The following is a 16,212-nucleotide window of genomic DNA, read 5'->3' as shown; positions in this document are numbered from 1 at the left end:
ATGAAACATTGAAGGTACCTAAGTGCAGGGTTGAACCGACAGTGAAGGCACGATAAAAACTTCCATCAACATAGGCTACGTTCCTCAATTCGGCTTTCGATAAACATTATAGGTATTAGTTGTCCATCTTCTTTCTCTGAGATTGCATGTGCTTATGCTGCATATACCTCTATTTGCTTTAGCTAGACCTCTTCTACATATCACGAATACAACACAATCGGAGCAAGTCGGAGGGCCGGAGAACGTTGCACCTAGGAAATAGTCGTGTGACCCTATTGGAGGCAATTCAATTATTTGATTTGTAAGCGGACTACATAAACAGTATGTAGGACTCGTCGTTACAAGTAGCTAACCATATTTTGAAGCCACAATAGAGCCATTCCAGAGTAGTTCTTGCAGTTGGCTCCCTGTGATTCTTGAAAGAGCTAGAGACACTGTTTGAGCTGGAAATCATAGAGCTCACATTTCGTTTTATCGTCAAAGAGACTATCATACCGATTAATGGTCATTAGCCATGGTATATTCCGACCACATTGAAGTTGAACAACAGTAACAACAACTCGATAGAGAGTCTTCCATAGTGTGGCAAGTTGAACATGATCACAGTAAGAAAGAAGTAGGGCGATTGCGATTAATATATCTTTTAAAAGATCACACAATGATGCCATAAGTTACCTACTGTCACTCTCGAGAAAAAGATAGATAGTTAGAGCATCTCCAACATTTTTCTTATTTTCTTGATTTTCTCTATTTTAGAGAAGATTTTGGGTATTTTGTTTCAAACAGATTTTCTAAAATTTTCTCTAATTGAGGAGAAAGAAACTTTAGATACCATGATTAGGGTTTTTCAAGATTAGGGTTTATGATGAAATGACTGAACTGCCCCTGATTTTTTAATCTGATTGGGCCTTTGTTTGGGTTGGGCCCTTGTTTGAATGGCGCCGTTTTTGTTAGCTTGGTTTCAGTGGAGTACAAACAGCTCGCCACTTCTCTCTCTAGTCGTCAAAGTTCAATTTCGTTCCGAGTTATACCATTTCAGAGTTCCGCGGTCTCATCGCTACAATCACAATCACGAGGTTTGCACTGTCTAATTGTTCCCTGTTTTCCGTTTTATGTATACTTTTATATTAGGGATCGATAGTGGAGAAACCCTGAACCCCTGAGGTGAAACCATAGTACCCATTGGTCTTTAATCATGGTAATTGATGCTCTTTTGGGACAAATTATCATTTGGTTGTTCTGGGTTTCACAGCTTCATTTGATTTGAATTTGAGAAAATGGGTTTGCTTCATTTTGTGTCCGCCTTCTATCCTATGTAGTGCTTTGAATTGCTGGGAAAATGGGTCTGCTACTGCTTTGCTATGCTTATTTCTAATCTATTGTACTGGAAGAAAGTGAAGAAACTTCATATTTTTCACCTTATGTTTTTCAATGGGCCGGGTATACTGTTGAGTGTTCCTCAGGGCATCTTCTGTTCTTTCATATATTAGTTAGGTGTTTCATATAAGATTATGAGAACATGCTTGTATTTCATACTTTCAGTTACCCCGGCCCTCTTGTCTTTGTGTCTTTTATCTTTAGCTCCTTGGGTATGCTCTTTGTTGGTCTTATTAGGTTACGAGTTGATTACTGCTTTCCTATATTGTGTCTTTTAGTTGATCGACTGAAAGTATCGCAGACGCTGAAAATGTTTTGGTGTTCCTTTTAGCAGTGATCAGATGCAGAACCCTCTCCGGTTCCATTTGTTCATTTGCAAACTATCCATGTGATAATGTTAAATCTGTTAATTTGTTAGTCCTTTTAATGTTGCAGCGAACGATAGTGCTACTAGTTCCACTTTTACTTCAGATAGTCCTCTACATGCTCTTACGATAATAAGGTAGGAAAAGAGTGCCATGGGGCACAAGGGAAAGTTGCTGCAAACTGAAAAAAGAGACAGATTTAGTGTGCTTCCAGATGGAGTTGCTCATCATATTCTTTCCAGTCTCGATTTTAGAGACCTTACTCGAGTGGGTGCTGTGTCCAAAACATGCAGACAATTTTATCTGTCAATTCCCTCATTGGATCTGGATGAAAATTACTATTCAAGAACTGGTGAGTTGCATGATAAGATGTTGAACTCATGGGATAGGTATTTATTTCATCGTGGAGATAATAGGGTGCAGCAGTTTCGCCTTCAGTGGAATTTCTGTTGGAATACTTCTGGTGAGCATCTTAAAATAATCACATGGATCGAGAAGGCAGTAGCATCTCGTGTTGAAGTGCTTGACCTTAGTTTCTCCTGGCCCTTGACCATGTTTAAGATACCCTCTTGTGTCTTTCATTCTCAATCATTGAGATCTCTATCAGTGTACTTCGAGGGGTGGATTTTTCAAGTACCCTCTGTATCTGTCTTGCCTAATCTCCAACACTTGAAGTTGTATGAAGTTAGAATAGAAGATGAGTGCTTTTTCAAATGGATCTCATGTTCATGCAAATGCATTAAGGAGTTGCAGCTTCTTGAGATTAGTGGGATACAAACATCAACATCAACAGCTCATCTTTGGAATCATTTACAGTTCGTACAAATGATTTGTCTCATCTCAACATATGTGGTGAGAAGCTTGGAGATATACATATTACATGGAGAAATGTTTCTTCGTCACCAGGCAGCAAATCTTTAAGTATTTCTGCCCCGGTTCTTAAAAAATTGAAATGGAAAGGTGGTCTGATGAATAGCCAAAATCTGGGGAGATTTGTCTGTTTGGAGCATGCTGAAATTTTTCTGGGATATGAAGTGAATTATGACATTGAAAATATATCCAAGTTTCTTTGCAGTATATGCATGGCTAAATTTGTTATTCTCAGCGAATTAACCATCAAGGTAAAGATATGGTAACCTTTCGAAAGTTCTGTTTCAGTTAAACCAGAATTTCGCTATTTGATCTTTCCCTCATTATATCTTTTTACATTCTTTAACAAGGATGTTGTGTGGTATAGATTATGACTCATGAGTTTTCAGTAGGAGTAAAGGTTATGGCATTTTACGACAGAGTTGACACTAACATGATGTTAAGTTAAAAACATGCTGGAAGTTTAGTTTGAATACCATTATATAGATCTAATACCAAAGAAAGTAATTTTGTAGTGTATAGTCATAGATTTGTCAATGAAATTAAAATAGGAAACATGTTGACTAGTAAATGATTGTTCATAGATTTTGAAATACATTCCTGTTGATTTTTTTTTTTTTAATTTGTAGTATATTGTTTCTTCCTCCTTTTTTTTTTTTTTTTTTTTAACTTTTAAAAACAATTGCATGCAGGCTTTGCTGAGCGAAGGTTCTATTAAGGCTCCATTAAGTGATATCCGTAAGCTGGGTTTGCCTCTGAGTAGTTTGAATGATGAACTAGTTCCAACAGCGGTCTCTCTTCTGAAGGGAATGCCTAATTTGAATACTTTGTACTTAAAGTGCACTCAATTCTCAGGGCTTGCTAATTCTGTAGTAAGTGAAAGCTTTTGTTGCCTCCTGAAGTAATTTCTTGATTTGCTTTCATGTTCTTCTTGTATGATTACAAAATGACCTGTCTCTTTTCATAACTGGGATTGTGGGAGTGTATATCCTTAGGTTTATGTTAAATTCACATCCTTCCTTGAATCTCATGACTTCTAATACTCTTTCCATCACTCTGTTACAAAAGAATGCATGAAAATTTTTTCTCAAAAAAAAAAAAAAAATGCATGAAACTTTTTAATCTCAATTATATGTTAACATCAGATAAACAAAATGCTAATGGCATAAGTGGTTCTCCTAGTCATAGTTATTAACTATGAACATGTTGATATGACAATACAAATAAAAATCACTTCAGAATTTTATGTAGAAGAGAAAAGTTTTCTGTATTTAATAGAGATGACCCGATAAAGTTAGGGATTGAGAGTAACTTCTCTGGAAATATCCCCTTGTTAAAATCCTATTTTTGTTGTTAAATGTAATTGAATATCATGTTGTCTTTGTTGTTGCTGTTTTTTTCTCTTTTTTTTCAGTGTTCCGGGTTTGATATGGATTCTTGGAAGTTGCAAAGGCTTTCTTTCATTTATCAGCTGAAAGAGGCAACACTATGGCTCCCCAGTGGATCTAATGGAATTGAGTTTGCAAGGTATATCCTTGAGAATGCTCCAAATTTGGAGAAAATGGTCATAGTTCATTTTGTGAAACAATTTGCTGCTGTAAGGGAGTTACAGAACAAGATGATTTCCAATGCCACTGTTGTTTTTCATGACAGATACAGCGCGTACTTAAACCATCTGGGTTTTCCTGAAGAGAGTTAATTTTTAATGAACTTCGTTGTGGATATTGATGGAACACATTGTGGCATTACTATGAGATGAAAACTCTAGATTTGTCTTTCTGGTACTTGTATTCTGTTTCTTGTTATTCTTGTATTCTGTTTCAGATGGATTTACATGACTTTCTAGTTATTCTTGATTTTTTGTTAGTATGAATTATTAGAGCTAAAACAAATGTAAGTCTTGAATTTTTTTTTTGTCGAGTTGTACTAATTATGCAGGTGCCAACAGAGTGACATCTATGGAATTCATTTCCTATGCAAGTTTGAATATATTTGTCCCTCGTCTTCGTTCTTCAATAAAACTAAACTGGAATTTACGCAGAAAAACATCAAGTTACAGACTATTCCTTGCTCCATCAAACAAGTTTTTCCAGCAATTCACAGAAGCATCATCACTAACCGAAATAGAGGCAAGACAAATGAAAAAGTCAAATTGTCAAATAACTTCACTATAATTAGCAGGCCTCTTTTTTGGGCCTTAATTTAGTGGCCTACTTTCAATTCACTCATATCCAGTTTCTCTTTGCACTGTTTTTCGACCCGAAATGTTAAACGGGTCAAGTCATCCTCTCCCATATATAAGATTTCAGAAACACTGCAATCATATTCTGCAAAATTAGGGTTCTTGTGCTTCCGTTGTGAACTCTTAATCCATCGAATTCCAGCTGTTGGGTACATCAATGGTGGTACGTGATTCCTTCTACACTATTACTACTCTGTTTTTGCTCTAGCTCACAATTTAAATGGATATAATTCACAGTTTAAGTACCATAAATAAGTTAGTTGTCATTGATTGAACTCAACCCAGATTAGATAAGTAAGGATTTATATGTTTGTAGTTAAACTGGTTTTGGTGTTAAATTCTTATGACTTTGTGTTTAGACGATTTTGCGCTCATTTATTTTACCATTGTAGGTTTGGAGAAATAGGAATTAAGTAGAATGAAACAGAAATGTAAGTCATTGGCTACCGGAAGTTGTGAGGGTGAAAGACCCTGTACTGTGACTATGATTGATAGATTTAGCAATCTTCCCGAGGGAGTTATTCATCACATTCTTTCTGATTTTGTGGTTAAAGACCTTGCTAGATTCTGCTGTGTCTCCAAACGATGGAGAGAGTTATGTCTGTCGTCTCCGTCGGTGAACTTCTGTGGATTTAATTCAGATGAAATGGTGGATATGGCGTGTGAGCTTAGGTTGAAGTTGGTGAATACATTGGATAGGTTCTTGCTTAGTCGTGGGGATAATGAGATGAAGAACTTTTATCTTTTATGGTATGGTCACATGGATGAAGATCTTGACGAACCTTGCTTCTGTGTTAATGAGAATTTCTGAATCATCACCTGGAAAGTTGAAAAGGTTCATCTTGTAGTCGAGTATTTTGATTATGATGGAGAACGAATAGCATTTCCATCTTGCGTCTTTTGTTCAACATCGCTGACGTCTTTAGTGGTTGAAATGCCGCATACTGTTGTTAAAACACCCTCATTCACTTTATCCTCCAATCTCAAAAAGTTGTTTTTGAGTGACGTTACTATACACGACGAGGGCTTTTTCAAGTGGATTTCCTGTTCCTGCAAATCCTTGAAGCAGATATCTCTTATAGAAGTTGCTGAGATACATAATATCACTATCGAAAGATCATCTTTGGAAAAATTTTGGTTCCTTAATTACAAGGTTGATGAAACCTGTCGTATTAACATCTCTGGTGAGAACATTGAAGTAATAAATGTCGACTGCAAGCATTCACCTAGCTGCACCGTATTAAAAATTGTTGCTCCAAATGTCAAACTTCTAAATTTGGAGGGGAATGTGAAAAATGACCAGAATCTGGGAGAACTTAAATGTTTGGAAGAAGCTGTTATTCTTATGGAGCCTATAATAGATGAGTTTGACAAAGTATATGATGTTCTTTCCAGTATGTACAGTGTTGAACCTCTTACTCTAAATGAAGCTACCATCAAGGTAAAGGAATTGAAAACCCTGAGACTGCATATTACTTGGCCACATAATGTTTCTTACAATTTCACCATTGTTCTCTCAATCCAATTCTACATTTATAATGGTCTCAGTAACAATATTGAATGTTCATATATTTTGTTTAAAAGAGAATGACAAAAATGATAGAGGTACTACCTTACTATTGTTGCAGGCTGCATACAAGGAGGAATGCATGCTGGCTCAGTTAGATCATGTTTGGTACTTGCAAATAAATATTGGTAGCTTTACTGATGATCTAGTCCCAGCAGTCATCTGTCTTTTAAAAGGAATACCAGAGTTGTGTTCTTTACACATTTGGTATAAACCTACCGAACTCGACCCTAAATCTAATGTAAGCTAAGTTCGTTTCATTCTCTATCTCATCATTTTTAGAGCCAGTAGCATATTCTTCATTCTTTTACGATAATGCAGTTTTACTTCTTTATTTTTTGTGTTACAGATAATGCAGTTTTACTTTCTTCTCTCTCTTTTTTTAATTATAGATTTCCTTTCTTTATTGTATTTGGTGACTTAAAATAAAAAATTGAAACTCAGTTGCTTGTTTTCGTCTTTTTTTTTTTTTTTACAGACATCTGGGTTTGATATGGAGTATTGGAAGATGCAAAACCTGGGGTTTGTTTCTCAGGTTGAGTATGTTACTATAGAGCTTAGTGCTGAGTTTAATGGAATTGAGTTAGCAAGGTATATTCTTGAGCATGCTGAGAGCCTGGAGAAAATGGTCATTAGGTATTTAGCCGAGCAATCTAATGATATAGGGAAGTTAAAAGAATGTAAGATGATCTCCAATCCCTCAGTTACTTTCGAGGAATATGAAAGGCCCTTCATTCGAGGTTTATGAAAGATCCTCTTGATAGTTCTGACTTTCTGTTTATGTTATTTCAGACTCCGTGTGTAACGTTGAATGATCCGGTTTGATATTAGTGTAAAGTATCTGCCTTATTTTATGGATCATACTGGTCGTGAGTCGTGACAGAGTAAACACATATCTTGCCCACTCGGTCATGGTCTTCATGGTGGCTGGGCACAGGCATTTGCATTTTTGAACATGAGTACTGATCCTGTCCTATCATTAATCTTTTGCAAAGTTTCCGGATTTCTGGATTTTCCCGAGGCATATTCACGTGCCCTTGAATGTCCTATATTTCCCCGAGTTAGTGATGGACATCAACCTCGCATGTGTTAGCCATCTTATCTTGTTTAATCTCACCAGACTCTCCCTAATCTCACTCTCATGAGTCTCATCCTTGTTCCTCTGTTCCTCCATCCTTTTTTTACCACTTCGACCTGTACTCCGCCTGCAGCTCCAACTTATCCCTCAAAACAGTGACAATTTGAAGGGTGGAAAGAGGTAGATGTTGAAGGGTGATGGGTTGAGGAGCGGGGAGCGGCCGGGACGACGGCTCGTCATGATTGTTGGGTCAAATGTGTAATTGAGTACGGGATTATGAGCTATTACGATTGCTTTCCTTTGCAAGTTTGAATATGTCTCTCTCGTCTTCCATAAAGCTAAAAAAGAAATTTCACAGAAAAACGAAGTTACAAACTTTTCCTGGCCTCATCATTTGCCATAAACCACAACCAAAAAAAAAAAAAATACATTTGGCATAAACCAAACATTAGACCCATATCACTACTTTTATTACAGTCGAGACTCGAGAGATAAACGATCCTCATGACCATGATTTTATGTTTCCAGAAACTCAATTGATCCAAAAGAAAACACAACTTTTTACCAATCAACTAAATTTCCAGTAATTTACATAAGCATGATCAGTTACCAAAATAGAGGCTAAAGAGACTGAAAAGTCACATAATCTCTACTTTCCCGCCATATTTTAGCAGGCCTCTTTTTGGGTTCTGATTATTGGGCTATTTTCCCGACCCGCACCCATGTTTAACGGGTCAAGTCCTTCTCTAGCTATCTTATATGCGAGTCTTCATTTCAGAATCGCCCCAATTCTGCAAAATTAGGGTTCGTTCTGCTTCCGGAGTCAACTCTCAATCCATCGAATTCCAGCTGTTGGGTACATCAATGGTGGTACGTAATCTATCTACACTATCAATACTCTGTTTTTGCTCTAGCTCACAATTTGAATGAATATAATTTACAGTTTCAGTCATCAATTTCTCGTAGATTTGTAGCATAAATTAGTTAGTTTTCATTGATTGAACTAAACCCAGATTATATATGTAAGAGAATTTTGGTGTGAAATTCTTTTGACTTATGTTTAGAGAATTTGGCCCTCATTTCTCTTGTTATTGTAGATTTGGAGAAATAGAAGTTAAAGTATGATGGCACAGAAGCGTAAGTCATTGGCTACTGGAAGTTGTGAGGGTGAAGGGCTCTGTACTGTGAATATGATAGACAGATTTAGCAATCTTCCCGAGGGAGTTATTCATCACATTCTTTCTGATTTTGTGGTTAAAGACCTTGCTAGATTCTGCTGTGTCTCCAAACGATGGAGAGAGTTATGTCTGTCGTCTCCGTCGGTGAACTTCTGTGGATTTAATACAGATGAAATGGCGGATATGGCGTGTGAGCTTAGGTTGAAGTTGGTGAATACATTGGATAGGTTCTTGCTTAGTCGTGGGGATAATGAGATGAAGAGCTTTTGTCTGTTTTGGGATGGTCACAGTGATGAAGAGCTTGACGAACCTTGCTTCTGTGTTAATGAGAATTTCCGAATAAACACCTGGATCCAGAATGCTGTGAGGTGTAAAGTTGAAAAGGTTCATCTTGCAGTCGCTTATTTTGATTTTGAGGGAGAACCAATAGCATTTCCATCTTGCATCTTTCGTTCATCATCATTGAGGTCTTTAGTGGTTGAGATGCCACATACAGTTTTTAAAACACCCTCATTCACTTTTTCCTCCAATCTCAAAAGGTTGGATTTGAGAGACATTATTATACAGGACGAGGGGTTTTTCAAGTGGATTTCCTGTTCCTGCAAATCCTTGAAGGATATCTCTCTTACAGATTGTGAGATATATAATGTCACTATTGAAAGCTCATCTTTGGAAAAATTTGATTTCTTTAATTACATGATTTTTGAAACCTGCCATATTAACATCTCTGGTGGGAAACTTGAAGAAATAAATGTCAACTGCTATCATTCACCTAGCAGCGCCGTATTAAAAATTGTTGCTCCAAATGTTAAACGTTTGCTTTTGGAGGGGAATGTGAAAAATGACCTAAATCTGGGAGAATTGAATTGTTTGGAAGAAGCTGCTATTCTTATGGAGCCTATAGTAGATGAGTTTGACAAAGTATATGAGGTTCTCTCCAGTTTGTGCAGTGTTAAAGTTCTTGTTCTGAATGAAGCTACCATCAAGGTAAAGTGAATTGAAACCCTGGGACTGCATTTTAACTTGGCCACTTTGTGTTTCTGACAATTTCTCTGTTGTTTCTAAATGCACTGTTACATAAATAATGGTCTCAGTAGCAAGAATGAATGTTCATATTTATTCTTATCTTTTGTTTGAAAGAGAAAGTAAGATGGCATGGCAAACATGACCGAAGTTCTGCCTTAATAATATTGCAGGCTGCATGCAAGGAGGAACGCGTGCAAGTTCAGTTAGATGAGGTTTGGTACTTGCAAATGAAGATTGGTAGCTTTACTGATGATCTAGTCCCAGCAGTCGTCTGTCTTTTAAGAGGAACACCAGAGTTGTGTACTTTATACATTCGGTATAAGCCAACCTCACTCGTCCCTAAATATAATGTAAGCTAAGTTCGTTTCATTCTCTATCTTATATTTTCTAGAGTCAGTAGCATATCCTTCATTCTTTTAAGATAAGCAATTTTTTTTCAAATATGATTTTCCTTTCTTTTTTTGTCTTTGGTTATATTTAAAAATAAAAAATAAAAAATAAAAATTGAAACTAAGTTGCTTGTTATCATTTTTTGTTTTGTTTACAGACATCCAGGTTTGATATTGAGTATTGGAAGATGCAAAACCTGGGATTTATTTCTCAGGTTGAGGATGTTACCATAGAGCTTAGTGCTGGGTTTAATGGAATTGAGTTAGCAAGGTATATTCTTGAGCATGCTGAGAACCTGGAGAAAATGGTCATTAGGTATTTAGCCGAGCAATCTAATGATATAGGGAAGTTAAAAGAAAGTAAGATGAACTCCAATCCCATGGTTACTTTCGAGGAGTATGAAAGATCCATTTGATAGTTTCGAAATGTTATTTCAGAGTCCCTGTGTAATGTGACTAATGTCCATTGATCCGGTTTGGAATTTTACTCAATGATTGTAAAGAATTTCGCCTCATTCCGAGTTTAGTAGTGTGGATGATCATACTGGCCGTGACAGAGCAAACTTATATCTTGCCTACTCATAATCTTCATGGTTGAATTTGCTAATTATAATGAACAATTTTCGCGGTTGTCAAGAATCTTCCTTAAATCTTCGTTGATACTAAAACAAAACCAATGTTTCGGCATGTATTTTCAGCTGATAACCAATGTGTGATAATACTTCCCAAGTTTTAACTAGCGCAGATGGTCGAGTTCTTAACTAGAGGGTCGTATGAAACCCCCAATGTCCGGATTCAAGTCCAGCCGACACTGATGGTTGTTAGATCTCAATGTACAATGTAATTGAATATATAGTACGTAAGTTGAACTCAAATCCTTGCATAGAAGAAGAAGAAGAAGAAGAAAGACCTGAAACCTCTATAGACTTATAGACACAAGGCATATGCAACAGGAACAAATTTAGTTGGTTCTAAGTTTTGACCCGAACTCATGTTTTAACGGGTCAAGTCAATCTGACCCGGAAGCCCGGTTGGATCACATATAAAATCCCCCAAAACGCAAAAACACAAAGGGAGAAAGAAACGCCCGAATTCCGAGTACTAGGGTTCACTCTGCTTCGGGAGGGAACCTTTCAATCCATCAAATCGCAGCATCAATCCATTTGGGCTTGCTAGAGAGTAAGCTCGCATTTCAATTTGGTTCATGAATGTGGTACGTACTCGAATCATAACTACTTTGCTTTGGCTCAGAGTCTGAATCCATATCTCTTATACCTGTATAAATTTCAACCAAATCTTATAGCAAAGATAGTGTGAATCATGAAACACAAGCGCAAGAGTAGAAATGGTGAGGTTGACAGGTTTAGCAAGCTTCCGAAGGAAATCCTTCATCACATTCTTTCTAGGCTTGTGATTCGCGACCTGGCTCGCTTCTGCTGCGTGTCCAGTACATGCAAAGAACTAGCTCTGTCCGCTCCGTCTGTGAGTATTGGTGGATATAATTGTGGATTTGATATAGATGAGATGCCGTGCGAGCTTCGGTTGAAGCTGGTGAATGCATTGGATAGGTTCTTGATTAGTCGTGGGGATAATAAGTTGCAGAAATTTAGTCTTAGTTGGCAGGGTCATTGTGAGGACGAGATGGAGGACCCTCCGTGCTTCTGTGTTAATGAGAGCTTCCGAATGATCACCTGGATCCAGAATGCTGTGAGGTGTAATGTTGAAAAGCTTTCTGTTAACATGACATTTTATGAGCCTGATGGGGAACTTTTACCATTTCCGTGTTGTGTCTTTAAATGTGCATCTTTGAGGTCTCTAAATGTGGAAATGTCGTTTGCGGTTCTTAAAGCACCCTCCTTTTCATTCTCCTCTAATCTTGAGACCTTGGAATTGAGCGATGTTGATATTGCAGATGAGGGGTTTTTCAAGTGGATCTCATGTTCGTGCAAGCTACTTAAGAAATTGATTCTTGCGAGACTTAATGGGATAAATATTATCACCATTGAAAGCTCATCTTTGGAAGATTTTTTCTATATTCATTATGAGGTGTTAAATACTTCCTATCTTAACATTTCTGGTGAGAAGATTGAAAAAATAAATATTGACTGCCGTTATTCACCTAGAAGCACCCTGTTGAACATTATTGCTCCAAAAGTTAAATATTTGATGTTGGAAGGGAATGTGAAAAATAACCTGAATCTGGGAGACTTAGATTGTCTACAAGAAGCTTCTATTATTATGGAGCCTATAGTATATGAGTTTGACAAAGCATCTGAGGTTCTTTCCAGTTTGTGCAGTGTGGAAGTTCTTATTCTCAATGAAGCTATCATCAAGGTAAAGTGAACCAGAACTCCTGTGACTGTTTATTAAGTTGACTAGTTATGGTTCTTACAATTTCGCTGTTGTTTATAAATGCGCTTTTACATAAATAATGGTCATGTTTAATCCATGTTTTGTTGAACAGAAGTGAAGTAAATTGAAAAACATGATAAAGGTGTTCCTTTATAATATCACAGGCTGCTTACAGGGAGGAGCGCATGCATGCTCAATTAGATAAGATTTGGTGCTTGCGAATAAATACTGGTAGCTTTGCTGATGATCTAGTCCCGGCAGTTGTCTCTCTCTTAAGAGGAACCCCAAATTTGTGTACCTTATACATGTGTTATGAACCAACTTCACTTGACCCTAAATCTAATGTAAGTTAAGCTCTCGACCTTGTGCCATTTAGATGATGTGTTTGTCTCCTCTATAGTTCATACTGACTTCTGTGTTGCCTTCTTCTTTACAGACATCTGGGTTCAATAAGAAGTATTGGAAGAAGCAAAACCTGAATTTTATTTCTGAGGTTGAGGAAGTTACTATAGAGCTCAGTGCTGGATCTAATGGGATTGAGTTTGCAAGGTATGTTCTTGAGCATGCAAAGAGCCTGGAGAAGATGGTCATTAGGTATTTAACTCGTGAATCAAGTGTTAAAAAGAAGTTAAGAAAGAGTTGCATGATCTCCAATGCCGCAGTTATTTTTAAGAAATATCGAGCTTCAGTTGACCCACTTAGCCATTACTGAGAATGTATTTTGTTATCATGTTGAAACATAAGTGCAGGTGTTGAAATTTGTTTTGGAATTTTTTGAACCAGTGTAATTGTATCTTGTTATTGTTTGTTGGTCATTGTGTGCTGCTATATGGTTGTGTTTGTTTTGCCTTATGCTTGATTGAAAATTATCTGATATGGATGATCTGAATGACAGACAGAGTAATCACATAACTTGCTTGCCTACTCACTTATGTTTAGTATGTAATCCTAATTAGCGAGGATTGCTGTTGCTACTTGGTAGTAATGAGACACAGGAGGGTCTCAGGAATAGTGCTGGTACTCTGCTGTTGCATTAATGTAATGAATTTGTTCCTCCTGTCTTGCTTCAGCATTACTGCATTTGTTGGTCTTATTGAGACATTATTGCGATGTCATACTAGTAGTTGTTTTTTGTGCGTTAGGGTAGTGTCATGGTAATGCTCCTGGGGAATGGATTGAAGTATACATAAAGCAAGAGATTTGCCCGAGTATTATCATCCGCTTTGCTTCAGAGATGGCTTGAGAAGTGAAAGGCTGGGAGCCTGGGAGAGGAAGGGTATCCGAGGCGCCCTTTGATTTAACCGCAGCTACAAGCCCTGGCATGATCTTTCTTTGGTCTTGGAAAGTCAGAGGTCACCCTATTGTAATTTTAACACATAGTACTTGCATTTTTCTTGTTGGCATAGTTCTCTTCCAGACGAAGTTCCTCGTCACATCCTTTCATTCCTTGAACTAGAGGACGTCATGAAAGTTGGCATGCATTGTTTTTTTTTTTTTTTTTTTTTATTGTAAAAAAAAAAAGAATGGTGGTTAAGTGAGTTACCCACTCCAAAGCCGGGACGAAGTTAAGTATGGCTCCTTTGTAAGAATGTCCTTTACAAATTGGGCCAGCAGAAGCGTAGAATCCTTATAGCGACTGCCTGTTTACAACAGAGTACAAGTATGCTTCCATTAAACCAACCGAAAAAGTTTCTTGATCAATTTCGTTGAATATCGGTTCATCTCAACTCACTTATGGCCTCATGTCCAAATGACGGTTAGGATTTATGAATTCTATGATTAGTTCCCTTGATTATCTTGCATATAAAAACATTCATTGCCTACGTATCTCTACTACTTACTATAAAGTCGGGCCTTTAAAAATATCACCAAATTGCGAACTTTCATACTTTGTCAGCTTTGATGGGCCGTAAAACCCACTCAAAAAGCCCAAATTTAGAGCATTTGAACTCCCAAGTCCCCAACCACCCCTAAATGACAAATTAGGGTTCACAAGTGCTCTGCATCGCGAGGGAAAATGGCAATGCCTCAAATTCCAGAATCTGGATCTATGAAGATGAGGCGCACCCACTCTGGATAATCTAGAATTCTCTCGAATTCGGTATGTGCCGGTACCAAGCATCTTACTTATCTTCGTTTTCGTTAAGTTTTGAAATTAACATTATCCATGTGATAGTCATGAGTTCTGTGAATTATGAATTGTGAAGGTGAAGAAGATTGTAGTTAGGTTGCAATCGGAAGATTTGCTAGTATTTGAATCTTACCAAGTTTAGCTTCATGGCGTCGAAGCCTAAGAAAAGGGCTATTGCTGGTTGTGAGGGTGAGGGAGGAGGTTGTAGTGAGAGTAAGAGCATGATAGACAGACTTAGTGATCCGCCGGATCAGGTTGCTCATCACATTCTCTCGTTCCTAACTGTAGTTGACCTCGTTCGGCTGTGTTGTGTGTCGAAAAGATGGAGAGAGCTTTCTCTGTCAGCGCCGTGTTTGAATTTTGATGACATTCCATCGAGTTGTAGATCCACATGCTATGACCGGCTGCAGTTGATGACTTATTTGGAGAGGTTCTTGTTTCATCGTGGGGATAATAAGGTACAGTCTTTTCATGTGAACTGGGAAAGGCATTATATGGACGAAAATGAAACTGTGTGCATCTGTTCGAGTGAGCATTATCGACTCCTTACATGGATTAACTGTGCAGTGAGGTGTAATGTTGAAGTGCTTGACCTTAAGATGGCTCTGTATGATCCTGAGGAGGCACCATTTCCGTCTAGCGTCTTTCTCTGTGGAACTTTGAAGTCGTTAGTGGTGGACATGAATTTTACTCTTCTTAGAACGCCCTCGTTTGGGTTTTCCTCAAATCTCTCTAAGTTGCAGTTGAAAGATGTTGTAATAGAGGATGAGCGGTTTTTCAAATGGATCTCGTGTTCCTGCAAGTTCATTCAGGAATTACATCTTGATCAAGTTCGTGGAATTGAAACTATCAGCATTGCGAGCTCGTCTTTGAAAATATTTAGATTTTTCGATGTGTTCAACACCTCCCATCTTAGCATATCAGGTGAGAAACTTGAAGACATAGTTGTGGGCTGGTATGTTGAATCACCTAGCAACAGTTCTTTAAATATTTGTGCCCCAAATCTGAAGGTTTTGAGTTGGAGTGGGAAGTTGATGAATCACCTATCTCTGGGAAAGTTCAGATGTTTGGAAGCTGCTGTGCTTCGTCTAAGGCCTGATGCAGATGAAGTGGACAAAGTGTATGAGGTTCTTTGCAGTTTGTGCAAGGTTAGAGCTCTTATGCTAGATGAAGCAACCATTAAGGTAAAGAAAAAACAGAACCTTTCAGTCTGAGATCTTTTGTTTTCTTTTCTTTTGTTATGTTTATGTGGCATGAACTAGATTCTTTTTGAAGTTGATTTGTAGTATGGCAATGGAATTTTGGCTTATTGATGTTCATTTGCTGAACATTATTGATCACATTTGACATTTTAAGTTGTATGGATAATAACAATGTTGACTTATTGTTTTCCACTTCAGTTGGAATTTAACTAGTCAATTGACATACAACATTGTAGGCTCCATTCAGTAAAGGATCGATGCGAGCTCCAATATCTAATATTCATTGTTTGACAATGGATACTGGACGCATTACTGACGAGTTGGTTCCGGCAATAGCTTCTCTCTTCAAAGGATTGCCTAATCTCTATATTCTTTGTGTACAGTATAAACCCCCTCTAGATGGTCCTCAATCTAATGTAAGTCTCTCTCTCTCTC

General features: G+C 37.6%; 5 protein-coding genes across 6 annotated transcripts in view; all 5 read left to right on the top strand.

Annotated features, from left to right (window-relative positions):
• The first annotated feature begins 1,895 nt into the window (after positions 1-1,895).
• On the top strand, positions 1,896-4,311 carry LOC101304407 (putative F-box/LRR-repeat protein At4g13960-like). Its single transcript, XM_004305615.1, has 4 exons — positions 1,896-2,205; positions 2,559-2,863; positions 3,305-3,484; positions 4,027-4,311. Exons 1-4 carry the CDS (start codon positions 1,896-1,898, stop codon positions 4,309-4,311), a joined length of 1,080 nt encoding a protein of 359 aa, XP_004305663.1.
• A 628-nt stretch (positions 4,312-4,939) lies between these two features.
• LOC101303343 lies at positions 4,940-7,604 on the top strand. Its single transcript, XM_004303506.1, has 5 exons — positions 4,940-5,017; positions 5,247-6,295; positions 6,483-6,662; positions 6,900-7,101; positions 7,214-7,604. The coding sequence occupies exons 2-5, from the start codon at positions 5,789-5,791 to the stop codon at positions 7,234-7,236; spliced, it is 912 nt and encodes a 303-aa protein (XP_004303554.1). The 5' UTR covers positions 4,940-5,017; positions 5,247-5,788; the 3' UTR covers positions 7,237-7,604.
• Positions 7,605-8,623: 1,019 nt separating this feature from the next.
• Positions 8,624-10,580, top strand: LOC101304119 (F-box/FBD/LRR-repeat protein At5g56420-like). The gene is made up of 3 exons (XM_004305614.1): positions 8,624-9,664; positions 9,874-10,053; positions 10,251-10,580. The coding sequence occupies exons 1-3, from the start codon at positions 8,624-8,626 to the stop codon at positions 10,506-10,508; spliced, it is 1,479 nt and encodes a 492-aa protein (XP_004305662.1). The 3' UTR covers positions 10,509-10,580.
• Positions 10,581-11,302: 722 nt separating this feature from the next.
• LOC101303048 (putative F-box/FBD/LRR-repeat protein At5g22610-like) lies at positions 11,303-13,257 on the top strand. Its single transcript, XM_004303505.1, has 3 exons — positions 11,303-12,426; positions 12,609-12,788; positions 12,881-13,257. Exons 1-3 carry the CDS (start codon positions 11,413-11,415, stop codon positions 13,154-13,156), a joined length of 1,470 nt encoding a protein of 489 aa, XP_004303553.1. The 5' UTR covers positions 11,303-11,412; the 3' UTR covers positions 13,157-13,257.
• Positions 13,258-14,416: 1,159 nt separating this feature from the next.
• The window catches only part of LOC101302572 (putative F-box/LRR-repeat protein At5g41840-like), a 2,408-nt gene continuing 612 nt past the window's right edge, over positions 14,417-16,212 (top strand). For both annotated transcript variants that reach the window (XM_004303504.1, XM_004303503.1), the window contains exons 1-2: positions 14,417-15,759; positions 16,014-16,193. In XM_004303504.1, the coding sequence (XP_004303552.1) occupies positions 14,722-15,759; positions 16,014-16,193 (1,218 nt within the window). In that variant the 5' untranslated portion in view covers positions 14,417-14,721. The remainder of the gene's footprint in view (positions 15,760-16,013; positions 16,194-16,212) is intronic.

This window comes from Fragaria vesca, linkage group LG6 (assembly GCF_000184155.1).
Source record: "Fragaria vesca subsp. vesca linkage group LG6, FraVesHawaii_1.0, whole genome shotgun sequence".
NCBI lineage: Eukaryota > Viridiplantae > Streptophyta > Magnoliopsida > Rosales > Rosaceae > Fragaria > Fragaria vesca.
Note: the sequence above shows the minus strand (reverse complement) of the source record. Positions and strands in the feature narration are given on the sequence as shown.